The sequence below is a fragment of the Aquila chrysaetos genome, chromosome 9 (assembly GCF_900496995.4).
Source record: "Aquila chrysaetos chrysaetos chromosome 9, bAquChr1.4, whole genome shotgun sequence".
Taxonomy (NCBI): Eukaryota; Metazoa; Chordata; class Aves; order Accipitriformes; family Accipitridae; genus Aquila; species Aquila chrysaetos.
The window spans coordinates 43,557,490-43,581,112 of record NC_044012.1 but is presented as its reverse complement, the minus strand read 5'-3'; the positions used below and the strand labels follow the sequence as shown (position 1 = coordinate 43,581,112).

The window sequence follows — 23,623 nt, the reverse complement described above, 5'->3', positions numbered from 1 at the left end:
TGCCACTGGGGACCCCCCAACCAGGACCCCACCGTGCCTGCGGGTGCCCTTCTACACCAGGACCCCCCCAAGCCCACGCGTGTGGGGGACACCCCCCCACACACCCACTCCAGCAGGGCTTGTCAATGGGGGCGCTGACCACGCCCCTTTGCCGGAAACCACGCCCACCGCCAGCCGTTGCTCGCGGTCCTCCGGCGGGAGCGTCCGCTAGGGGGCGCCTTCAGCCGCTGCCGCTCTGCCCCGCGCTCGTTTGCTCCGCCGGCGTCATTTCCGGGCGGCGCTGAGGCGAGCGGTACGGTGAGAGGCGGGCGGCACCGGGCCGGGGGGAACCGGGCCGAGACGGGGGGGGAACGGGGGGACGGGACGGTGTCCCCGGGCTTGGGCGTGTGGGGGGGCTCTAGAGGAGTATAGGCCGCCGGGTCCGGTGTGCTGGGGGTCTGGGAGGGCTCTGGAGGAGTAGAAGCCGCCAGGCCCGGTATGCTGGGGGTCTGGGGGGCCTCTGGAGGAGTACAGGCCCCCGGCCTGGTGTGCTGGGGGGGCTCTGGAGGAGTAGAAGCCGCGGGGCCCGGTGTGCTGGGGGTCTGGGGGGGCTCTGGAGGAGTATAGGCCCCCGGCCCGGTGTGCTGGGGGTCTAGGGGGGCTCTGGAGGAGTAGAAGCTGCTGGGCCCGGTGTGCTGGGGGTCTATGGTGGGGGTGAGAGCTGGGATGGGGGAAGCTGGTGGCGAGAAGGCGGAGGGGCTCGCTGGGCTGGGAGAACTGCGGAGTTCAAGGCAGGGTGGCTGAAGGGATGCCAGGATAGCCCTGATCCCAGGTGGCTTTGGGCCCCCCACGGATGGCAGCTTTGCCTCTTGTCCCCCGTTGACTGGCAGCAGCACCATGTCGTCGGACTCCAGCAAGAAGAGGAAACCCAAAGTGATCCGCACGGATGGGGGCCCGCAGGAGGGCAAGCGGGGCAAGGCTGATGCCGACCAGGTAGGGTACCTGGCTGCCCACATGCACAGGCAGAGCCAGCGTGCAGTGGCAGGGTGCTTGTATCCTGCCTTACAAAGGGCTGTTCTCACACCTACGCTTTTGCTGGCCTTATTCTCCCCTTCGGGAAGTTCTGAGACCGTTCCCCTAGAGCTGAGCCACCTTCCAACGCCTCTGAAACTCCCGCTCTGAATTTCTGAACCTGTTTCCATCTCCTTCAGGAAACAGTGCTTAAGGAGTCAAACGTTCCTCTGGGGACATGGGGAGAGTGAGAACAAGGCTGAAAGGTCCCTCGGGGCTTTGCAGGTTGCCTTAAAACACGAGCAGCAGGATAACCTGGGTTCAGCCAAAGTGGAGAATAGGGTTGAAGTAGTAGTTACCTTCCCTGGCTTATCCTCTGTAGTAATTTGGCTATACCTGGTGCAGGACAGATACCTGTTTAAATTTACGATAACTACATGAGAGGCTGCCTGAACTTCCCAGGCGTTTTAATGCGTGATGGTATTTGTGTCTGGAATTGTTAACTGAGTCGTCTCCCACGTGTAAAGTCTCCTCGGGCATGGGATTAACGGACAGAGCCAGGAACCAAGACCCAGCAGTTTGTTTCCCAGCGCCCTTTCCAGAGAAGGTGGGAGGAACGAGCTGTAGAAGGTGCTTTCTGTCTTTGCAGGATGTTAGGTACTACAGCGAGGAGTGTGAGGTGGATCTCCGTGACCCTATCAAAGACTACGAACTCTACAGAGAGACTTGCCAGGAGCTTCAGAGACTGATGGCAGAAATCCAGGAGCTGAAGAGCAGAGGCATCAAGGACAACGTAAGGAGAAGCCTTGGTGCTTGATTTAATGTGTTCTGTTCTTTGATGTTTTTCCTTAATCTAAGAGGAATGGGAGCAGAAGCTGCACGGTCTTCTGGGGAGAGTCAGGAAAATGGAACGGCCTCCCTTAAATAAAGGGAAATATGATTTAGCTGAGGCATTGGTCTTGACTGAGCAGACGGTATGCAGACCGCGTTCTTCTAAAGCATGTCTGGGCTCCTGATGGGTCACGCTGATGGGTCAGGGGTTCCTGGGGAAGGAACTGAGCCCCTCCTGACTTCAGTGGGGGTGACCAGGCTCTCGCTGTCCGCTGGAGGCCCGGCAGTCTCAACGTGGCTGGGGAAGGCTTGCACTGCGACCACCCATGCTGTCCTCTGCACGGCAGGGCGGGCACTTCAGGCTCAAACGCCCCTGTTCCTACTGCTGAGAAAAATCACTAGAGTGAGCCCAGAACCCCCCTGTTTATTTTCAGTGGGTGATCTGTGAGTCTGGCAGCAGGAGGCTCCCTTGGAAGCCCTGGTGATGTTAACTGTGGCTCCTTAGCGAAGTGTGGAGCCCCCTTTGTGACAGGACTCTCAGGAAGTCCCTGCAGCAAAGGGGCTTTGTGGTGCTAGTTCTTGTCTTCCTGCTTCAAACGCCTCTGTCCTGCCACTCAGGCTTCAGAGATAGACGAGCGGCGGATTCAGAGCTGCGTGCACTTCATGACCCTAAAGAAGCTCAACCGGCTGGCTCATATTCGGCTGAAAAAAGGGAGAGATCAAACCCATGAGGTACAGAGCGGGCTGGGGGTGATGAATAGAGGTCGGGATTTAGTGGGATCAGAGACGGTGCCATTTTTGCCTGGTCTGTGTATGGATGCATGCACACATGCGTAGAAGGAATTAAACACCAGCTAGGTTGTGGTTGTTGAATTAGATGTTTATCAGGAGACTCTACTGTGGTGCAGCAGAAGCTGTAATTATAATGAATAACGAAGGAGCAGTATCTGCTTCTGTCTCAAGTATAACGGGGAGTCAGAAAGCTCTGTCTTGGGAGTCCTGGCATGCTGCAGGCCTGAGAAATGTGTATATGATTGGCCCTGAAGCTCCTTACCCAGAGTTCTCAGAGAGCTTTTCGCAGTTCACGACCAACACTATTTTCATCGTGCTGCGGACGAGACTGAGGCATGGGGATGGGAGGGGACTTGATCTGTGTGCCCCATCAGGTCTGCCCTGTTCTGTGCCTTGTCCCTGAAATGTGCTGGAAGGGAGCAGAATCAGTTTGATGTCAGCGATTGTTTGGTTTCCCAGTCCTTGAAAATGTCTTTTTTTCACAAAAATAATTGTTGTGTACCCTAAAACCCACTGTCCCTAGTTGGTGTGGTGAGGGCGGGAGTGTTGGTGACTCTCTTGCGGGGTGTGTTTGCTGGGAGGAAGGTAATACGGCTTCATCCCCTGCTCTGGCCATGTCTGTGTTTCAGGCAAAGCAGAAGGTCGATGCATATCACCTGCAGCTCCAGAACTTGCTCTATGAGGTGATGCACCTGCAGAAAGAGATCACCAAATGCCTGGAGTTCAAGTGAGTTTGGCTGGGGAGGAGGGGGAGTGACAGTGTGTCTGAGACGGGGTGGAGGCCTCGAACATTTGGGATCTCTTGTCGCATTGCCTGAGCCCGCTCTGGGGGGAGAGCGGGTGCTCCAGATGCCACCACGCAAGAGAGACCGAGTGTCCCAGAGTTCTTGTGCTGGGTCATGGGGGAAGAGGCTCACGTAGGGAAGAAGGCATCTGTTGCAATTGAGGGACACTGGAGGAGAAAAACAGGTAAATGTCAGAGACGTGGCTATGCTGGTCTCTTCAAGGAGACTCTGGCCTCCGTATATCAGGAGTTTTCTTCCGAAAGGCAAGCCTTCCATCGTGCCTGTTGCATCGGCAGCGCTCTGAGCTGCTGCCAGGAGGGCTGTATTTAGACTGATGCCTCAAACAGCGCTATGATTAACCATGTGGGGAAGGCGCCTCTGTGAAGAGGGGGCCCTTGTCAGACCCTTCTCTCCTCTGCTGTGGTTCAGCTCGCTGATACTGTGGTGGCTCACGTAGCAAAGTGAAGCTGGGGCACAGGGCACTGTTGGCATTGACTGCTCTCCTGTGAGACACGGTTGGGTTTGGCCATGCTGCAGCGCTTCCCACTCTTCCCCAATCTGATCCATCTCTCCTTGCAGGTCAAAACATGAGGAGATTGAACTGGTGAGCCTGGAGGAGTTTTACAAAGAGGCCCCCCCTGAAATCAGCCGGCCTGCCATCACCCTGTCTGAGCCCCACCAGCAGACCCTGGCCCGCCTGGACTGGGAGCTGGAGCAGCGCAAGAGGTGGGTCAGCGGCATCTCGGTTCAGTGTCAGCCCGTCCAGCGCTGAGCACGTGGCACGCGCTAAGCTGCAGGGCTCTTGGCAGACGGGAGTTAGCTGCACAGCTACTGGGTGAAGCAAACATGGGTGATAAAGGTTTTAACACCCTCTTGAAATAATCGGCGTAGAACAAGTGACAGATTTATTGCGTAACTGAGCCCTCGGCATGGAGGATCACTTTTTGTGTAGAGCTGGGCTTGGTACGATCCTTGTTTTGTAGATCAGGGAGTTTTCTTTCACCTGCCTGATGGAAGAGAGCCCTTGGGGGATCCTGGGGAGCAGCAGAGCAACCTCCAAACCAGTGTGAGAGAAGCCCCAAGCCAGCCGCAGCCACTGTGCAAGAGGGACTGCACGGCTGGGACGATGCCTTGTGCTCTGGGTGATGACAGCAAAGGCATCTTGGCTCTTCTGATAAGCCCACATATTCTGTCACTGAGGCAGTGAACATCAGTACTGGCTCTTGGGTACAAGGGAAAAAAATGAATTTTATAGCTTGATGTTTCCCCAGCGTCTGCGTGGAGATTCTTGCAGCAGGAAACAGGGATGCTGCCTGCCATAAGGGTGATACTGAAGGATAGGTGGTTATGTGCTTCCATCCAGAATCCGTTTCTGCAAGACGCACCACGCAGGGTGAAGCGATCCATGTTTTGTCTGCCATGCTGTGGTGCAAGGAACAAAATTAAGCCAGCCTGACTTTTTGGCACAGCCCAGTGCTGCTGCTGTTCCTGCCTGCCTGTGCTCCTAATGCTCGCCACGGTGGGGAGCTGCCTGCGCAGCGCTGGTCTTGACAGGCATTGTTGTCCTGGTGCTGGCAGCCGCCTCCTCAATGCAGGCTCTAACCCCCGAGGTCCCTCAGCTGGTGCAGGCAGGCCAGGTGGCTCAGCTGCTCTGTTGACTCTTGCCCCATGCGAAAAGCAAACATGACGCAACGTTCCTGTGTTTTGATAATAGCCAGCAGCTTTTTCAGCCAGGCAGCAGCCGAGACCAGCCTTCTGGAAAGATCAGTCTGAGCCTGCCTGCACGAGCAGAGCAGCTCAGCAGAGCAGACTAGCGAGAGCTGCTGCGGGTGGGTGCTATGTGGCTCTGCCGCCTCATGCTTCATCTCTCCCAGACCCTTCACGTCAAACCCAGCTGCTTCTGCCTGGTGGAAGGCACCTGTTCTCGCTACAGCTGAGATCTTCTGGACAGCTCTGCCTGCGGCACACGCTTGCAGGGGAGTGTTCAACCTGGAGATCTCTTGAGGATTGTCTTTTAAAAATGATTGTTCATTGCAAACTGCATAGAGGGCAAAGATGAGCTGAGCTGAGCCTGTCCTGCGGTTGCACGTTGAATTGCTGAGAAGCCTTGCAATTCCCAGTCCTTGCCCCACGGTATCTAGGGAACACTGCTGTTCCCTTCTCACCACTGTAGTGGTGGGAAATAGCCTCTTCACCTGCCTCAAGAGCAGATGCCGGTAGCGTTTTGGGCACTTTCTGATGCTGGTGGGGTTGTTAGCATCCATCCATAACTGTCACATTGTGGAGTACTGGGTTTGTCTTGGACTCTATTCCAAAAGGTGCCTCTTGAATGATGTTACAGGGATCTTTGCTGCTCTCACTAGCTTGGGGAGCTCAGTAAAGGTGTCTGAAAGCTGGACTTCAAAACTGCTTTGTGTAGGAGCCTGTTGTGGGGCGTTGACCCAACACAAATAGTTTTGCTTGGAAGCAGAAGTGTTTCAGTCCTGCAATGTCAGGGCTGTTGTTCCCCCTCAGAGGGGGTTTCTCTGCACTGCGGGTGCTCTTGTCCGGTGGGAAGCAGGCTCCTGAGAGGAGAGTGCATGAGCTCCCCAAACAGCTGCTCCCCCTGCCATGGTGGTGGCTTGTCCTGGGCAGCACACCTCCACACCCAGCTTTCCCTGCTCCTGCTGGGCAAGAGGTTGCAATCAACAGCAATAAGGAGATTTAGCATGTTCTCCCTAAACATGAGTCTATCCAGGGCTCAGAGCGTCGTGGCGAGCTTGCATTTTCCTGGGCTTTCTACCCAGTTACAGAGAAGCACTTGCTAGCTCATTAAACCTCGACTTTCATGGTTTAACTGTGGAGCTGACGTGACGTGAAGTGACTCTGGTGATACGAAGTGGAAAACCCTCTTCAGTAGCTTGGTGGGGTCAGCAGTGCTCTGTCAGTGTGGCTGCTGGCAGCAGAGGCTGGCATGGGAGCGGATCTGCAGGAAGATCCAGTTGCTGTCCCTTCTTCGAATACAGCACAAGGCTGAACTTCTGCTTTCTCTCCCTGTTCGTTTTCCAGCTCTAATCGGTTCCTTTCTGCCTCCAGTTGCCCTTGGTGTTAAGAGCTCTTTGTTTGTAACTGTCTCTGAGCTCTTCTGGTTCCTGCAGTGACTTTTGCCAGGCCGGGAGAGTTGGAGCCCCAGGTGGGCCCTGGCAGGCTTTGTAGCTGTGGCGGTAACTGAATTCTCACCCCTAGGCTGGCAGAGAAGTACAAGGAGTGCCTGACCAGCAAGGAGAAGATCCTGAAGGAGATCGAGGTGAAGAAGGAGTATCTGAGCAGCCTCCAGCCTCGACTCAACAGCATCATGCAGGTACTTGAGCTCTGCAGGAAGGGGAAAAGGCCTTTGGAGCCCAGCTGAGGTCATGCTCTGAGGGCTGTGTTAGAGAGGTGCAGCCCCTGGGCTGATTCTGCTTTGGAGATGTTTCACTCCCAGTCAGGGTGGATGAGGGGTAGATCTGCCCCATGCTGAGACTTCTCTGGAGTCTCCTTGTTTATGCGGCAATTCCCGCAGAACTGCGGATGGAAGAGTCATTAAATGGGCCTTTCCCTAGAGAGCAACACGCGGTTCCAGCCCCTTGTAATTGCCTTGGGAGGGAAGAACAGGAGAAGGAACTGGGTTATTTTCAGATCCAAAAGTTTTCCAGCAAAGGAGAGCTGCCAGCCCTCCCCTGGGGGCTTGCCGTGCCCGTGGCTGTGTTTAACCCTGCACCACGGCTGCTGTGCTGGTTTCCAGTCTCCCACTTACCAGCTTGGGGTGAAGGAGGAGGTGAGGATGGTGAGCTGTTCTGTTCCCAGTGATGAAGGTTAGTCCTCTTGTTTCCCCAGGCCTCCCTGCCTGTCCAGGAGTATCTCTTCATGCCTTTCGACCAGGCGCACAAACAGTACGAGACGGCCCGCCACCTCCCGCCACCTCTCTACGTTCTCTTCGTTCAAGCCAGTGCCTACGGTCAGGCCTGTGGTGAGCATTGAGGGGGGAGCGCAGTCCTCAGCGACACTGCAAGGAGCTGTCATCAGCCGAGGCTGGGGGGCAATGCTCCCCCCATGGGCCAGATTTCACCCAAAGCACTGCTTTGGGGACATTTTGGGAGGTCCTTTTCATCCCGTCTGCTGCTGGATTCTGCTGAGCCCAGAGCAGCAGGGTGGCCTCAGGGCCCACACAATGAGGCAGCAGCATTTGAAACCTTGTTTGCTCAGCTCCCTTGCTGGAAGAACTGCTTGGGAAGCTTGCTTCCCACCTCTGCCCCCCCTTCTCAAGGTTAGCGGGGACGTCCCTGCAGCCTGCGAGCTGGCTCAGTGCTGACGTGGCCTCCCAAGAGCTGTCACCTCGTGGGGTAGGTGCTACGTTGTGCCACTCGTGGGTGGTGGTGACTCCAGAGCAGACAGTACCTCCGCCTGCCCTTGCAGAGGTCCCTCCCTGCAGCACACTTGAAAGCATTCATCCCTTTAGGCAGCTTTGCATTTTGAGGGGCTTTCTGAAGCCTCCCTGAGTTGGGAGGGATTTCCCAGCAGGGCTCAGGATCCCCCTGGGCTGTCCGCATCTCCTCTGCGGAGAGGGCTGTAGCATAGTGTGAGAGCTGCAGTCCCACCTGCTCTCACGCCGCTCTGGGAGTGGTGGGGCAAGCGGCAGAGGAGCGTGGAAGGACAACACTGTGGCATTTGGCCACACCAGGTCCCTGCTAATGAGTACCTGCAGCCCTGATGACCCAGCTCCTCGCTCCCTGCATGTGCCAGCCAGACCCTAACCCCTCTTGGCTCTTGATAAAGATTTGGCCTTTGCAGTTTCCAGGGACAGTCCCTCAAAACCCAGCATTTTCCCTCCTCTGACCTCATCCTACCCAGGAGATCCAGCCCTTAGGTGGCCCCATGGAGCCCTCTGGACAACTGCCACTTCCCACTGAGCTTTCATTCGAGCTTCCTCTGCCACAGGGCTCTGCCTTGTGCAGCCATGAAGCGGGAGCTTTCTGGGGCAGGAATGCTTCTAACTGCCTTTCCCATACAGAAGTAGGGTTCATAGGTTAGTTTTCATGTCTCCTCTGTAGATAAGAAGCTTGTGGTGGCCATTGAAGGGAGTGTAGAGGAAGCCAAAGCCCTGTACAAGCCGCCTGAGGACTCGCAGGGTGAGTTGGGGTGCTGTTGCTGCAGGCAGGCTGCCTGATGCCCTGTGCAGGCAGAGGGGTTGAGTGGAGGAGTGAGTGGGTGCTGAAACGGTGCAGCGCCTGGTGTCTGTGCTGCTGGCTGAAGACCCTGGCAGCTGATCCCCTCTGTCCACAGCTCCTTCCTGAGAGATGTTCACAGCCCCTCATCTGTTGGAGTGACCCCTAGTACTGGGGACATGTTCCTGTGTGTCTGCATCCTGCTAGGACCCTGCTTTTGGGGGGATGGTGATGTCTGGGGGAGCTGAGGTCTTGGAGAAAGGGCTGGTAGTCCTGCTGCTTGTGGGAAAACTGCTGAGCCCCAGGCAGCCCCACTTACACCCCTCTCTTTGTGCAGATGATGAAAGTGATTCTGATGCAGAGGAGGAGCAAACCACGGTAAGGGATAGCATTGTCCCCTTCTGGGTCCTTTCCCAGCACCATATCATGTGAGCAAACCGATCTGTGCCTGCTAACTGGGAGGTGTTGGGGGAGCAGGGCCTGAGTGGGACTGGGAACTGGTCCCTATGTGCTGTGAGTGTGTGTGGAAGTGCACTTTTGTTAAATCCAGCTGTTTCTTGGGAGGAGGGAGGTGCCATTTCCAGTTTCTGTCCTGAATGCAGGAGAGCCAGGGTACAAATCTGCCCTGCTCGCATCCTACCTAGCCGCCTTGCAGGTCTCCGGCTGGAGCTGTTCCACTTTGTATAAATAACCTCAGGCTGGGGAGGCTGGCTGGAGCCTGGCGTCCAGCGGGAAGGGATGCATGTCAGTCCCCTGCTGTCTGCCAAAAGCACTGAGCTGAGCTCTGCACCAGGGGTGGTTCAGCGCTCCCTCGGGGTGGTGTTTAGGTCCTACAGGTTGTACCTTCTGGATGCTGGGGAGAAGCCATAGGTGCTACCTGTCCCCAGCATGGAAGCCCACGGGAGGTCTGTGCCACCACTCCCCACCACACAGCAGCAATGCCTGGTGTATTGGGCTGTAAAGGGAAGAGCCTCAGCTTCTGCCCCTCCTGGTGGGGAAGTTTTTGGGGCCAGCGGGTCCTTGGCCCAGTCCCACAGGGGCAGGGGACACTCTTGGGAGCTGAAGGAACGATAGGAGCCAGAGCAGCTTTGTCCTCGCCCTGCAGCAGGGCAAGGGTTTCCTGCTCCCCTCCCTCCCCAGCACTGCTCCGTGGCCACTGAACTGGGGGATTGGGGAACTAGACTAGAAGGAGAGAGCAGTGGGAGAAGAGGGTGGGCGCTGTGCGTTGCTGAGTGGGAGGAGAAGGATCTGACAGCTCTGTTTCACCCTCCCCAGAAGCGGCGCAGGCCCACCCTGGGCGTGCAGCTGGATGACAAGCGCAAGGAGATGCTCAAGCGGCACCCCTTGTCTGTCACTGTTGACCTGAAGTGCAAAGGTAAGTGGGTACTGGTGGCCCTCGGCAGAGAGCGCACAGGAGTGTGTGACAGCAGGTCGGGGAGCAACCTGGCAGCAGCTTGGGATTCTCAGGGAGAGCTCAGGGTGCAGAGAGGCTTGCCTGCCCTCGGCCCAGCTGCTCCGGCAGGGATGAGCGTGGCCTTCCGGAGGAGACTGAACAAGGTGGTTTAGCAGCTCTGTCTCCTGGAGCTCCTCTCGCTCGAGTGGGTGGGGTGACCTTGCTCTGAAGCTTTCTCCATCTAGTTGAGATCTTTTATCTTTTTGTGGTGGGGTCTTGGGCCTGACAGATACAGCCTGGCAAATGCTGATGAGATGGCATTAGAGGTTACAGTGCATGGGTTGCCATTTACTGCCCACATTGCCTCTCTGCCCCGTTTGCTGACCCTCTGCAGAGTGCTCCGAGCTAGAGCAGGCAGCAATGTTACCTCTTCTCTGTTGGCACAGATGAGAACGTGCTTCACCTGACCTTCTACTACCTGATGAACCTCAACGTCATGACGGTGAAAGCCAAGGTGACCACTGCTGTCGAGATGACAACTGCCATCAGTGCTGGGTAAGGAGAGCCCTGGGGACACTGAGCCCGGAGCTCATCGGGCAGCGACCCTTCCACTTGCCACGAATGCCCTGCCCTGGTGTCCTGACATGCTCTGTTCAGAGTGACCCTTTGGCAGAGCGATGTAGTGCCAAGAGCAGCGTGTGGTGGCAATGTCCCTCTGCTGAGCTGTAGCTCCTGCACCCAGTGGGCCAGGGGCACTCCATTACCGGTTGCCCGCTCCCGGCAGGTAAGGTTTTAACCTTAGTCCCTTACTTTGCTTTACCTGGGTCATCTTAAGGGCCTTTGTGCAGAGCTGCAGTTTCAAAGTGCTGTCTTGGCTTGTCCTTTGATGGGTAAAGGAGACCCCAAAGAGCACAGCTCCATCTCTGTCTCTGGGGAGGGCTTTCACCTTGTGCATCCTCTGTCCTGGGGTATCCTTCCCCTTAGCTCCAGGGCCTTGCCAGGAGCCCTGCCAGGCAGCTGCAGCCCAGGCAGCATCTTCCTCCTCCCCCTCTGTCATGACAAGACAGGGGCAGGGAGGTTGGGAACCTCTTAGGGGAGCAGTGCCAGACCTGTCAGGAGCTGGGGGAGAACATCTGCTTGTCGCATTCAATCACCCTCTTGCAGCCAAACTGCTTTCCTCCCTCCTGCAGCCTGTGCCTGGCAGCTCCCTTCACCTGCTTGCTCTGCAGGTCACCTTGTCTTGAGCACCGGAGATGCGCCTGCCTCTCCCTGGGCTCCCCAGAGACCACTAGAGCCTGATTTGTGTGAGGAATAGCTGAAATGGCAGCTGTGGGAGCCTGCCCAGGGAGCTCCGATCAGCTGCCAGCTCTCTGGTGGCTCTCCCTGGGCCAGGAGGAGGTGCCTGAGGAAGAGGGAAGCGGGAGATGTGGGTCTGGGCTTACCTGGAAGCAAATGCTGCCTCCCAACCTGTCCCATATGAGGTCTCCCAATCCTCTTGGGGTTCTCTTTTTCCCCTCTAGGTACCCAAACCCCTCTGTGACAGCAGCTAGCATCTCTCTCCAGGGTTTCCATGCAGGGTGCTCCCTCCCTCGCAGCTGCCCTTGGCTGTATCGCCCCAAACCAGTGAGGCTGTGGCTTGAGCCACACCCCAAATCCTACAGCCCTTTATGCTTGGTCGGGCTTCCAAGTACAGTCAGACATGAAGAGTTTTATTTCATTAAGCAGAATTCCTCTGCTTAAACTTGTTAGGTGGCAAACAGCCATCAGGCTGTGCCCTGCCTATGCTGGTGATGTTTTCTCCACACACGTCAGCTGGTTTTGGAGTTAGTGCACTGGAGTGAGCATCTTCCTGGGAAACCAAGGAGCTGGTGCCCTGTGATACCTATCTTCTTCACAGCCAGGGAGAGACAGATCTCCTCTCGGAGTGGAATGAGGAGAAAGCCATTCTGGTCTTTAAATGCATCTCGTGCCACTTGTAATCCCCTTCTCTGGGCTTGGAACCTGTTAGTGGCTGCCCCAGAGAGACGTGGAGCCCAGGCTGCTGCTGATTAATCTCTTCCCTCCTCCTGCCAGTGACCTGCTCTCCCCAGACTCCCTCCTCAACTGCCTCTATCCAGGAGACCACGGGAGGAAAACGCCCAACCCGGCCAACCAGTTCCAGTTCGATAAAGTGGGGTGAGTGGGGTGCTGCCCCATACAGCTGGGGCAGCTTTGCCCAGGCGGTTGGCGTGATGAGTGCCCTGCTCCTGGCATGGCGTGTCCCTCCCCAGTTTGTCGGGGAGGGCTCGGTGGCCGGGAAGCTGGTGTCCTGCCAGTTGGGATCGGGTGGGCTCACCGGGCATGGCTTGGGGTGCAGGCGAAAGAAGCACCTGCTCCCTCCGGCTGGCTCGCAGGTCAGGCGGTGGGGGGACGGGGCAAGGGGAATGCTCTGGGGTGGCGTAACCCTTCCTCGTTGTCCCCACAGCATCCTGACCTTGAGCGATTACGTGACAGAGCTGGGGCACCCCTATGTGTGGGTGCAGAAGCTGGGCGGCCTGCATTTCCCCAAGGATCAGCCTCAGGTATGTCACACCCCTCCCCTCTCCACCAGGACTTCGAGCTGGCGTTTGGGGAGGCTTTGGGGACAGTTGTCGTGTTCTGTCCTGTCCCCCCATTCCCCAGAACTCTTGCTAGCACCAGTTGCTCCCAAACCATGGTGCACCCTTGGCTGGGACGGGCTCACTTGGGATGAATCTGCACAGCAGGGCCACGCCAACATATTTTATCTCCAGCGTGTGATAGTCTAAGCCCCATTACAGACACTGAGCAGTGACTCGAGCGTGTGCCTGCCCCCACGGCTGGGTGGGGTGGATCCCGGACTGTGGGGGCCCGCAGGATTGTGTGATGGTGACAGCCCCTCCTCCCCACAGCACACGGTCACTGCGGACAACTCGCTGAGTGCCAGCCACATGGAGCTGACTGTGAAGCTGCTGCGGACGAGGCTGCAGTCCCGCCTGGCTCTCCACAAGCAGTTTGCGTCGCTCGGTGAGTGCCTGGCTCCCCACCTCATGCCTGGGGACGGGGAATGCAGTAGCAGGGTCCTTTTGCAGAGCAGAGCTGACTGATGTCACCTTTAATGGTGCTACAGATCTGCAGTGCCACCCTCAGCGTTCCCAGTTGTTCCCTCTCTCCTCAGTGGTAGTGGGGCTGTGAGGGCTGCTCTGTTTTGGATGGGAGAGGAAGACTGTGCCCTCTCGATGCCCAGCATCCCTTTGGGACTGGCCTTCCCTGTGCTGGCAATCGATTGAGGCCGTGGTGGGAGGTGAACCACACACCCACGTGTGTCGAGCGGGCCAGGCATGCGCTGCCAGGCCTGTGCGAGCTCCAGTGGGATCGCAGCCGAGGCCTCCACTGCTCTGCTCTGGGCACCTGATGAAGGTGTCGGAAGGATAACGATGTCCCCAGGTCCTGGTTTTGGAGCATCCCCACCCCAGGACAGTGACAGAACTCTGTCCCCAGCCCTCCCCTGCTCAGGTGGCCTTGTCCTTGGTTTCAGAGCACGGCGTTGTGCCAGTCTCCAGTGAGTGCCAGCATCTCTTCCCTACCAAGATCGTCTCGCGCCTGGTGAAGTGGACTGCCATTCCCTATGAAGATTACGCGGTAGGCGCCGAGCGTGAGGCTGTATCCCTTCCAGCTCCCACGCGGCGCCAGCAGCTGCTCACTCCTCCTGTCTCTTTGCAGGAGCTGCCCTACACTAAAGATGTGATAGAGGCTGGCTTGGCTGAAGACACTCACCTCTACTACATGGCCCTGATAGAAAGAGGAACAGGTAGGCATGTTTCCTTCCCCTGGCAGTTGCCAGTTCCCACACTGGACACCCCCAGGGCAGCTTCTGGGGGTCCTCGTGGGAAATCCCTCCAGTTGGAGGCCCTGTGGGCTGCGGGTGCCATTTCTTCCCTGCCCTACTCAGCCAAGCTCCAGGCAGCTGTAGTCCTGAACCCCGGTTACTCCACGCTGCCGCCTGTCTTCAGCCTGTGCCTGAACTGGAAAGGAGAGCGAACCAGCAGCAACGATGACAACATTCGAGTAAGCTGGGGTGATGGGAGAGGAGGCTGGAGAACTGCTGGCTTTTGCGGGGTGTTCCCAGCAGTTCTGTGTCCATAATAAGCAAGCCGTTGGGGTGAGCTGGTGGCCAGGCAGCTCAGGGCAGGCCCGTGAGACCTGCTGGATGCAGCCGTGGGTCCTGGGAGGGAAGAGCAGAGACCCAAGCTTGTGCTGTACTGATCCCTCTGCCTCTGTCAGGCCATGGAGAGCGAGGTCAATGTGAACTACAAGGAGCTGTGGGGGCCCAAACCGGGCTACCAGCTCCTCACCAACCAGCTGCAGCGCCTGTGCATGGTGCTGGATGTCTACCTGGAGACGGAGCCCCATGACACCAGCGTGGAGGGACCCAAGGAGTTTCCCCAGGAGAAGATGTGTCTGCGTCTGGTCAGGTGAGAGCCCAGCACCCTGGCACAGTGAGGACCTAGGCGGGGGCTGAGGGTGCTGGCAGGGACCACGGTGGCACTGCTGTCCCCTGGAGCACGGCCTTGCCTGACCTGGTGCCAGCCTTGAAGCCTCTCCTTTAGCTGCCTGTGGGGATCTGCCCCTCACAGCTGGGCAGTACCCCAGGACGAGGCCCTTTCTCTGGGTGCTGTGGGCTTCCTGACCCCCGTGGGTCAGCCTCTCCCTCTTCTCCTCTTGCAGGGGGCCCATGCGCCTGAAGCCCTTCAAGTTCAACTACCCTCAGGGCTTCTTCAGTCATCGCTGAACACCGCCTGGGCATCGCTCTGGGCTGGGCCTTGCCCTGTCCGCAGGGAGAAGTGTCCCCATCCCACCATTTTAGTTTATTTTCCAAGGTTTTGGCTTTTGTTTGAAGGTTTTGTAGACAAAGGGATTAAATGCTGAACTGAAGGCAAAGCGTGTGCGTGCCCTGTCTGTGCGGAGGGGTGGGATGGGGTGACCGGTGGGGGCTGCAGCAAGCCCTGTCCCCTGTCCTCTGGCAGCCACCTTGCTGCTGGTGTGTCCCCTTGCCTAGGGCACTGCCAGCCTCCTGCCTTCCCTCCCCACCGCAGGGCCTCGGGACCATGGAACTGAGATGGCTAAAAACTGAGATGGCTAAAAATAGCCCCTTTCCAGAGCCCGCACTGCAGCCCCAGCCTGTCCTTGCTTGCACTGGCTGCCAGCCAGCTGACTCGGCACAAACCCCGCAATGATGAGGGGGGGGCTTTGCTGCTTCCCCGGGCTTGCAGGGAGGGGAGCAGAGCAGTGTCCCGTGAGAGGCAGGACCTCACGGCACCGTGCGAGGGGTCGGGGCTTGGGGTGGGAATTCCAGCGCCTCACAGCTCCCCACTGTGGGTCCTGTCCCACAGCCAGGGTGGCAGAGTTGGGTTCCATCCACACTCCCAAGGTCATCGTCCTTCCTGGCCGCCAGCCTCTCCGCCTCGCCCCCGTGGGTGATTTCTCCCCCAGGAAGGTTGACGGACCCTCCCCGTGCTCCCGCGCAGCCCCTGCTGTCAGCGCAGTGCTGCAGTGCAGGGCTGTACCGCAGCTCTCAGGTTAAACCAGGAGGCCCTACCAGCCCCCTGGGAGCCCTGCTTTAAAAAGAAAAGGAAGAAAAAAACTCAAACAAACAAACCCCACTACAATCCTTTGCAGAGCCTGGAGGTGGTGGGCGGGGGCTGCTGGCCCTGTTTCCAGCCCCTGTGCAGGCAGGGATCACACAGGCAGCCCACCAGGACAGGGGTTCCTTTGTGCCTGCTGTGGGGTGGGCTCTCTCCAGGCAAGGACTGAACTTTCCTCCCTGGAATGCAGTCGGGGGTGCCAGAAAGCCCCATGTCACCCCCCAGCCCTGGGTGACAGATCCCAGCCCCCCCTGGGCCAGGCTTTCCTGCCTTCCTTCATCATCTCTTCCTTCCCCCCCCGCCACCCTAGAGAGGAGGCCAGCAAGAGCCAGGGTGTCTCTGTAAGCACTTTATTTGGTTATTGCACAGAAAGCAAATAACAGTGGGTTGAGGATCCTAGTGCACCGTGTGTCTGTGAGCATCCCTGCAGTGCCCAGCCTCTCCCACCAAAGCCAGCTGCAGCCTGGGTCACCGCTCAGAGGGCCAGTCGTCACCCCCAGGCCAGGGAAGGACCCCGAGGACCCCGCCAACCCCCCTCCCAAGCAGCTAGAGCTCTGCGTTGCACTCATCCATCGATTGCACATACATTAAATAAATGCACTTATTGGAGAAGGGCGGTCGGTTCCCCTGGGGTCTCTTCTCCTCGGTTATAATTCAAGTGTTTAAATGTGGCGCTCGGCATATATCACATTCTGCTAGGGAAGCTATCGGCCAAACCGCCGGGGCAGGGCAGCGAGGGGCTGCATCTCTCACACAGACATATTGCTAAGGTAAAGCCCGGCCTGGCGAGGGGTCCCCACGCCGGGTCCAGCTGTGGAAGGGGAGCGGAGCAGCTCCCGCACCCAGAAGTGCTCTTCGGCACCCAGGGCTCCGCTCACTTCTTCCCTGTGGTGGGTGCCGGCTCTGGGGCTTTGGCCTCCTTGCTGGAGGGGGCCTCGGCCTTGGGGGGCTCTTTACTGGCTTTGGGTTCATCTTTGGGTTTTGCTTTAGCTTTGGGCTCCTCTGCCTTCTCCTTCTTGGGCTCCTCTGCCTTCTCCTTCTTGGGCTCCTCCGCCTTCTCCTCAGCCTTCTCCTTCTTGGGCTCCTCCGCCTTCTCCTTCTTGGGCTCCTCCGCCTTCTCCTCAGCCTTTGGCTTCTCAGCCTCCTTTGCAGCCGCTTTGCTGACCTCCTGCTGAGGTTTTGGCAGAGCCTTCTTCTCAGCCTTTCCTTCTTCCGCAGGTTTGGGGCCCGGCTTGGTGGTCTCCTTCACCTGTGGGGCCGGAGGCTCTGGCACAGCAGCCGCCTTCTCTTTGGGCTTCTCCTCCACCTTGGCTGGGACATCTTTCTTGGGAGCTTCCTCTTTCCTGCCCTCCTCAGCTCCAGGCTTGGAAGGAGCCTTCACCTCCTTGGGCTGCTCTTCCTTTGCAGGGGCTTTCGGCTCCTTTGGAGGCGAGGGGGTGGGCTCCTTGGCCGGGGCCACTTCCTTCTGCGGAGACTTGGCCTCCTCCTTCACAGGAGATTTGACTTTCTCGGGGGACTTCACAGCTGGGGTCTTGGCCTCCTCCTTTGAGGGGGGTGTAGGTTTCTCTGGGGATTTGACAGCTGCAGTCTTGGCCTCCTCTTTCGAGGGGGGTGAGGGTTTCTCAGGGGACTTCACTGTCGGGGTCTTGGCCTCCTCCTTTGATGGGGGTGCAGGTTTCTCTGGGGACTTCATCGCTGGGGTCTTGGCCTCCTCTTTTGAGGGGGGTGCGGGTTTCTCTGGGGACTTCACCACAGGGCTCTTGGCCTCTTCCTTTGAGGGGGTTGCAGGCTTTTCTGGGGATTTGACAGCCGGGCTCTTGGCCTCTTCTTTCGAGGGGGTTGCAGGCTTTTCTGGGGATTTGACAGCCGGGCTCTTGGCCTCTTCTTTCGAGGGGGTTGCAGGCTTTTCTGGGGATTTGACAGCCGGGCTCTTGGCCTCCTCTTTCGAGGGGGGTGCAGGCTTTTCTGGGGATTTGACAGCCGGGCTCTTGGCCTCTTCTTTCGAGGGGGTTGCAGGCTTTTCTGGGGATTTGACAGCCGGGCTCTTGGCCTCCTCTTTCGAGGGGGGTGCAGGCTTTTCTGGGGATTTGACAGCCGGGCTCTTGGCCTCCTCTTTTGAGGGGGGTGCAGGCTTTTCTGGGGATTTGACAGCCGGGCTCTTGGCCTCCTCTTTCGAGGGGGGTGCAGGCTTTTCTGGGGATTTGACAGCCGGGCTCTTGGCCTCCTCTTTCGAGGGGGTTGCAGGCTTTTCTGGGGATTTGACAGCCGGGCTCTTGGCCTCCTCTTTCGAGGGGGTTGCAGGCTTTTCTGGGGATTTGACAGCCGGGCTCTTGGCCTCTTCCTTTGAGGGGGTTGCAGGTTTTTCTGGGGACTTGACAGCCGGGCTCTTGGCCTCCTCCTTTGAGGGAGACTCAGGTTTCTCTGGGGACTTGGCCTCCTCTTTTGCAGGAGACTTGGCCTCCCCTTCACCCTCTGCTTCAGGTTTCTCCTCTTCTTCTTCCTCCTTCTCTTCAGCTTTCTCCTCTTCAGCCTCTTTCTCAGCTGCCTCCTCCTCCTCTGTGACCTCCTCAGTCACCTGGATTTCCTCTGTCTGCTCCTCCACAATCACCGTCTCCTTCTCAGATTTTTCCACTACCTTGATCTTCTCCTCACTCTTCACCTTGATGTTGGCAGTGATGCTGGGAGCCTTGGGAACCACCTCGGGGAAAGAGACCATCCCAAAGCCAGACTCGATCCGATATTCCTCCCCTTCCAAGAGCTTTCTGCCAGGAAAAGACCAGAGTAGGGCAGTCAGTGATGGCTTCTCACCCAGCTCTCACCTCCTCTCGTGACCAGGAGCTGCCAGCCATACCCTGCAGCTCCATGTCCCTCCTTGCCCAGATGCAGGCTGACCCTCCCGCTTCTATGACCTGGGCTGTGCAGGTTTCCTCACCCTTTCCTCTGCAACCCATGTGCAGGGCTGGGTCACCCAGTTGGACGTTGCCCACCATGGTTTTGGAGCATGAATCATCTCTTTCTCACCAAGAAGGGCTCAGGTGTTAGCAAGGGCCCTTGAGGAGTGTCCTCAGAGACACCAGCGCTAGGGACTGGCTGAGACCCTCCCACCTTCCCCTTGCCCAACCCATACCTATAGGCAGCAATTTCAATGTCCAGAGCCATTTTGACATTGAGCAGATCCTGGTACTCCCTGAGCTGAGCTGCCATCTCCCACTTGGTGTTCCTCAGCTCGCTGTCAAGCTGCTGGATGGTTTCCTGCGGGGAGACAGAGCAACTGGTGACATGGAGGGGAGGGCAGTTCCCAGGAGCAGGGGGTTGCAAAGCAACCCCTAAATAGTCCCCTGGTTTCCAGAGGAGGGACTATTCACCCAGCACCAGGGTGCCCTCACAGAGGGGTCCGCAGCCACTTCCCCCTGCAGACACAGAGGGAAGGGGACACATCCAGGGGCTGTTTCAGTGTGTCCAGTTCCCTTGGGGCACAGGCAGGAGCCCTGCACCACCTCAGAGGAGAGCTGCACTGTGGCCAGCTGAGCCCTCAGCCCCCTCCCAGAGCTCACTCCAGCAGGGACAAGCTGTGGGGATGTCTCTAGGACTTGGGTGCGCCTGGTGGCCACCAAACCCCAGCCTGAGGCTGATGAGGGTGGAGCATCACCCTGAGGACAGTGTTTCAGTCCATGGCTACCACCTGGTGCAGCCCTACATGCTGCAATTCCCAGCTCTGGGACACGAGATGTGGCCTGAACCCTGGGTATGGTTCAGTGGCGTTTGTGACCAACATCATGGGCAGCTCAAAGCCAGGCAGAGATGTGGGACAGCTCCAGCCTGGGTGAGGGACAAAACAGTCCGGATGCAACCTCAGGCTCTGGGTAGCTAGTCACCAGGAGCTGGGGAAGGCCGGCTCTACACACAACCCTGAGTATTTGCCGTAGGTCATCACCATCTCTGAACCCAAAGCACCAGCGCTGCTCGTCCCCAGCAGCTGGCTGGTCCCTCCCCACCACACGATGTCTGGGATGCTGCCCACTGCGCCACATTACCTGGTAGGACAGGACATCTGCATGATGGCGTTCCTCCGAGTCCTGTCTCTGCCTCTCCAGTGACTCCTGGGTCCCTTTGAGGGCTTCGAGCTCGGTGGTCTTGGACTGGAGCTGGCGGCGGTACTCGCAGATCTCCTCCTGAGCCAAGCGGATGGCATCCGTGTTCACCTTGGCAACCTCCGAGAGCTTGTCCAGCCTCACTGCAACAGAGGAAAGGAGAAGCTGCAGGGAGGGAGGCTGCAGTCTCCCCGTCTTGGGGAACTTAAAATCCTTTAATACTGCACATCCCCGCCGTGTGTGTCCTCAACAGAGCCAGCCCCAGCAGGGGCTCCCTGGGTGCGCTGCCTTCACCAGCCCTCGCTCCGCCTGTGCCCGCACTGTGCTGGGGAAGTGAAGGTCCCCAGGCTGGGTGGGTGTTTCCACCATCCTGGACTTTATCCAGTGCAGACTCACGCTGCAAACCTCCCTCTCCCCTTCAGCTCCTGCCACAACCCCTGTCACCTAAAGAGCTGCCTGCTCACCCTGCCCACACCACCTTGCCACGCCTGGCTCTGTCCTGGGGAGAGGCTGGGGGGGGGGGGCGGGTTGCCGCAGCGCCCCGCAGCCACCCGGGGGGGGGGACAGGGACACGGGGGACGGGATTTGTGGGGGGACGACACAGAGCCCGCTGCTCCTGGGGTCAGCCCCCACCCCGCGGGACAGCGCGCCCACGGGTACCGCGCCCGCCGCTCTCCAGGGTGCTGAACCGCCGCTCTCCGCGGCGCTGAACTACCGCTCTCCAGGGTGCTGAACCGCCGCCCACCCATGGGTGCTGAACCTCGGGGTGCGGATTTCCCCCCCCCCCCGGTGGTACCGTAGTGCCCCACCCAACAGCGCAGCAGGGACACACCCTCCTCCCCCCCCTCCCCCGCGTCAGGGATGCGGCAACCCCCCCTCCGCTGTAATCCCCTCCCTGCAGCGCACCGCAAACATCGCGGGGGGGGGGGGGGGGAATGTGGGAGGGGACCAGTGGGACACCCTGCAGCATTAGGTGGGGGGGGGCGGGTCCGGCACCCCGAAAACTTGCGGGGTTCCGGGGCAGTGACCGTGCCACCCTCCCCAAGACGCAGTGCAGGGCGGGGGGAAGCAGCACACCCGCAGACACTGGGGTTACCACCACGCCCTCCCAGAGCACAGGATATATGGGGGGGGGGTGTCCCTACACCCCCTGGGCCGGGGTACCCCAACGCCCTGGCGGAGCACAGGATATATGGGGGGGGGGTCCCTGCTCTCCCCGGAGCGCGGCAGCTCACGGGGTCCCCGCAGCCCTGGGGAATGAGGGGGGGCGCTGCCAGCCGGCGGGGTCCGGGGATCGGGGCGGGGGGGGGGGGGACACGGGGAGAGACGCACTGACTCACCGCGGAACCACTCTTCGGCCTGCAGGGTGCTGCGGGCCGCCGTCCCCTCCAGCTGGGCGCGCAGATCGCGGAGGGCGGCGGTGACCCCGGGCCGCAGGGCGGCGGGGGGCTCGGCGGGGGGCTCGGGGCGGGCCCCGCGCAGCAACGCGCCCACCTCGGCCCGGTGCTGCCTCCGCAGCAGCTCGGCCTCCTCCCGCAGGGCTCGGGCTCGCTCCTCTAAGGGGCCCCGAGCCCGTTCCGCCTGCGCGGAGCGTTGGGCCAGCCCGCGGGCCGCCGCCTCCAGCTCGGTTCGCTGCCGGGCCTCCTCCTCCAGCCGCCCCCGCAAGGCGGCCACGTCCTCGGCCAGGCGCGACCGCTCCAGCCGCAGTTGCCCCTTCTCGGCCCCCAGGCGCAGGAGGGTTCCCCGCATGTCGCGCAGCTCCCGCGCGTACAGCTCGCCCATGGCCGAGCGTCCCGCCTGCTGCTGCCGCAGAGCCGCCGCCTCCGCCGCCAGCGCCCGGTTCTGCTGCTCCAGCGCCCGCACCCGCTCGATGTAACCGGCGAAGCGATCGTTCAGCACCTGCAGCAGCTCCTTCTCGTTCCGCGCCCGCGGTTCGCCGTTCAGCGAGTCCAGGCTCTCGGTGGAGGAAGCGGCCGCGCTGCCGCCGCCGCCCCCGGCCCGAGCCCGCCCCACCACCGGTCCCGGCCACGAGTGGAAGCCGCTGGAGGCGGCGGAGCGCGGGGGAGCGCGGCCCGGCTCCTTGCGGAGCCCCCCCGGGGGGCCCAGCAGCGTCTCCAGCATCAGGCTCATGGCGACCCCCGCCCTCGCTGCGGCACCGTCGCCGCCGCCGCCCGTTTTATAGGGCTCGGGGCGGCCGCTCCGCCCCGCCGCCGGCAACGGGGATGGGCGCCGGCACCGGCACCGCCCCGCGCCGCAGCCCCGCGGGGGGGGGGGAACGGGGCGACCCCACGGCCACGCCCCGGGTGGGGAGCGGGGCCCCGTGGTGGGGAACGGGGGCCATCCGAGAAGGGAGAGGGGACCCCCCAGGAACGGAGAGCGGGAGCGCCGGGAAGGGAGAGTGAGACCCCCGGGAAGGGAGAGCGGGACCCCTGGGAAGGGAGAGCAGGAGCCCTGGGAATAAAGAGCGGGAGCCCCAGGAAGAGAGAGTAGGACCCCCGGGAAGGGAGCAGGACCCCTGGGAAGGGAGAGCAGGAGACCCTGGAACAGAGAGTGGGACCCCCAGGAAGGGAGAGCGGGATCCCTGGGAAGGGAGAGCAGGAGCCCTGGGAATGGAGAGTGGGAGCCCTGGGAAGGGAGAGTGGGAGACCCTGGGACGGAAGAGCGGGACCCCTGGGAATAAAGAGTCAAACCCCTGGGAATAAAGAGCAGGAGCCCCAGGAAGAGAGAGTAGGACCCCCGGGAAGGGAGCAGGACCCCCGGGAAGGGAGAGCGGGACCCCTGGGAATAGAGAGTAGGAGCCCTGGGAAGGGAGAGTGGGACCCTCAGGAAGGGAGAGCGGGACCCCTGGGAATGGAGAGCGGGAGCCCCGGGACTGGAGAGTGGGACCCCCGGGAAGAGGGAGTAGGACCCCGAGGAAGAGAGAGTGGGAGCCACAGGAAGGGAGCAGGACCCCTGGGAATAGAGAGCGGGACCCCTGGGCACAGAGCTGGGACCACCCAGGGCAGAGCAAGGCCCCACCCCAGGGGGGTGGGGGAGTGGGGGGACCCCACGGGATGACACAGGACCCCCCCTCCCACGCGTGGGATACCAGGGCAGGGACCCTGGGGGGGCTCAGCGTCCAGCCCCCCCCCCCTCAACTTCATAGCCCTCCCGGGGGCTGGGCACTTTCGCTGGCCGGAGGGGGGGCCAGGGCTGCCAGGAGGGTCCCCCGGGCCCCCCCCGAGCGGGCAGGGGACGCCTCTGCAGGGTGCTGGGGGGGCTCCAGGCAGGGAGGGGGCCGGAGAGCCGGGCCCGCCATGACCGGGAGGGGGGGGGAACGGGGGGGTCCTTGAGGGGCGGAGCCCAGGCCACCTGCCTGCGCGAACCGCCCGGCCAATCAGCACTCGCGGATAGCCCGGCCAGTCAGCAGACATAGTCCAGCTGGCCAATCAGCACTCATGGCCACCCGACCAATCGGCACGGCTGCAGCTTAGCCAATCATCACACAAAGAGCTCAACCAGTCAGCAAGTACCTACGGCCCAGCCAGGCAGCAGCCAAGTACATAGAGTCTAGCTAGTCAGCACGCGTGTATCCGGCGCCCAGCCAATCAGCACTCAGGCATCCGGAGCCCAGCCAATCAGCACTCCCGCAGCACCCCGGCCGGGGACCGCGGGGGCGGGGGCGGAGGGGGTTGGAGGGGTGATGGCCGCAGCCCCCCGGTGCCCCGGTGTATGCCGGGACGGAGGCGGACCGCTGCGGGCAGCAGGGTCCCGCCAGACCCCTCCTGCCCACCCCCCTTTCCCCAACCCCCCCCCTCCCGCCGGCAGAAGAACCGCTGACGGTGTCCCGCTCCCGGACATCCGCCACCGGCCCCGGGTCCCCGGGCGGGGGGTCCCGGTGGGGTCCCCCAGAGCGGGTGGGGTGGCTGCGGCGCCC

General features: G+C 60.3%; 2 protein-coding genes across 8 annotated transcripts; one reads left to right on the top strand and one right to left on the bottom strand.

Moving 5' to 3' along the window:
* Positions 1 to 74: 74 nt before the first annotated feature.
* On the top strand, positions 75 to 14,906 carry THOC5 (THO complex 5). 4 transcript variants are annotated; one of them, XM_030023991.2, is made up of 20 exons: positions 75 to 292; positions 870 to 972; positions 1,640 to 1,783; positions 2,440 to 2,553; positions 3,243 to 3,340; positions 3,978 to 4,124; positions 6,624 to 6,738; positions 7,254 to 7,386; positions 8,468 to 8,545; positions 8,919 to 8,959; positions 9,857 to 9,956; positions 10,421 to 10,529; positions 12,048 to 12,149; positions 12,439 to 12,535; positions 12,884 to 12,998; positions 13,510 to 13,613; positions 13,695 to 13,782; positions 13,924 to 14,039; positions 14,256 to 14,446; positions 14,700 to 14,906. In XM_030023991.2, exons 2-20 carry the CDS (start codon positions 877 to 879, stop codon positions 14,761 to 14,763), a joined length of 2,052 nt encoding a protein of 683 aa, XP_029879851.1. In that variant the 5' UTR covers positions 75 to 292; positions 870 to 876; the 3' UTR covers positions 14,764 to 14,906. The 4 variants fall into 4 exon arrangements, with proteins under 4 accessions (XP_029879851.1, XP_029879850.1, XP_029879849.1 ...); XM_030023990.2 differs by having other exon boundaries at positions 75 to 297; XM_030023989.2 differs by having other exon boundaries at positions 75 to 304.
* Positions 14,907 to 15,950: 1,044 nt separating this feature from the next.
* Positions 15,951 to 21,873, bottom strand: NEFH (neurofilament heavy chain). Of its 4 annotated transcripts, none has more exons than XM_030023976.1 (5): positions 21,048 to 21,873; positions 19,651 to 19,850; positions 18,744 to 18,868; positions 16,683 to 18,378; positions 15,951 to 16,622 (listed from the first exon to the last, which is right to left on the bottom strand). In XM_030023976.1, exons 1-5 carry the CDS (start codon positions 21,835 to 21,837, stop codon positions 16,491 to 16,493), a joined length of 2,943 nt encoding a protein of 980 aa, XP_029879836.1. In that variant the 5' UTR covers positions 21,838 to 21,873; the 3' UTR covers positions 15,951 to 16,490. The 4 variants fall into 4 exon arrangements, with proteins under 4 accessions (XP_029879836.1, XP_029879839.1, XP_029879835.1 ...); XM_030023979.1 differs by having other exon boundaries at positions 16,707 to 18,378; XM_030023975.1 differs by having other exon boundaries at positions 15,951 to 17,951; positions 18,009 to 18,378.
* Between the last annotated feature and the right edge of the window lie 1,750 nt (positions 21,874 to 23,623).

What these genes read in the sequence shown, in the direction of transcription:
- THOC5 (XM_030023991.2), top strand. Translation starts at nt 877, where the DNA reads ATGTCGTCGGACTCCAGCAAGAAGAGGAAACCCAAAGTGATCCGCACG. An exon ending in GGAGAGATCAAACCCATGAG is followed by an intron (nt 2,554 to 3,242) that starts GTACAGAGCGGG and finishes TCTGTGTTTCAG; the next exon opens with GCAAAGCAGAAGGTCGATGC. An exon ending in GACTCAACAGCATCATGCAG is followed by an intron (nt 6,739 to 7,253) that starts GTACTTGAGCTC and finishes TTGTTTCCCCAG; the next exon opens with GCCTCCCTGCCTGTCCAGGA.
- NEFH (XM_030023974.1), bottom strand. Translation starts at nt 21,837, where the DNA reads ATGAGCCTGATGCTGGAGACGCTGCTGGGCCCCCCGGGGGGGCTCCGC. An exon ending in GGCCGAAGAGTGGTTCCGCG is followed by an intron (nt 19,851 to 21,047) that starts GTGAGTCAGTGC and finishes CCTCTGTTGCAG; the next exon opens with TGAGGCTGGACAAGCTCTCG. An exon ending in ATTGAAATTGCTGCCTATAG is followed by an intron (nt 18,379 to 18,743) that starts GTATGGGTTGGG and finishes TTTTCCTGGCAG; the next exon opens with AAAGCTCTTGGAAGGGGAGG.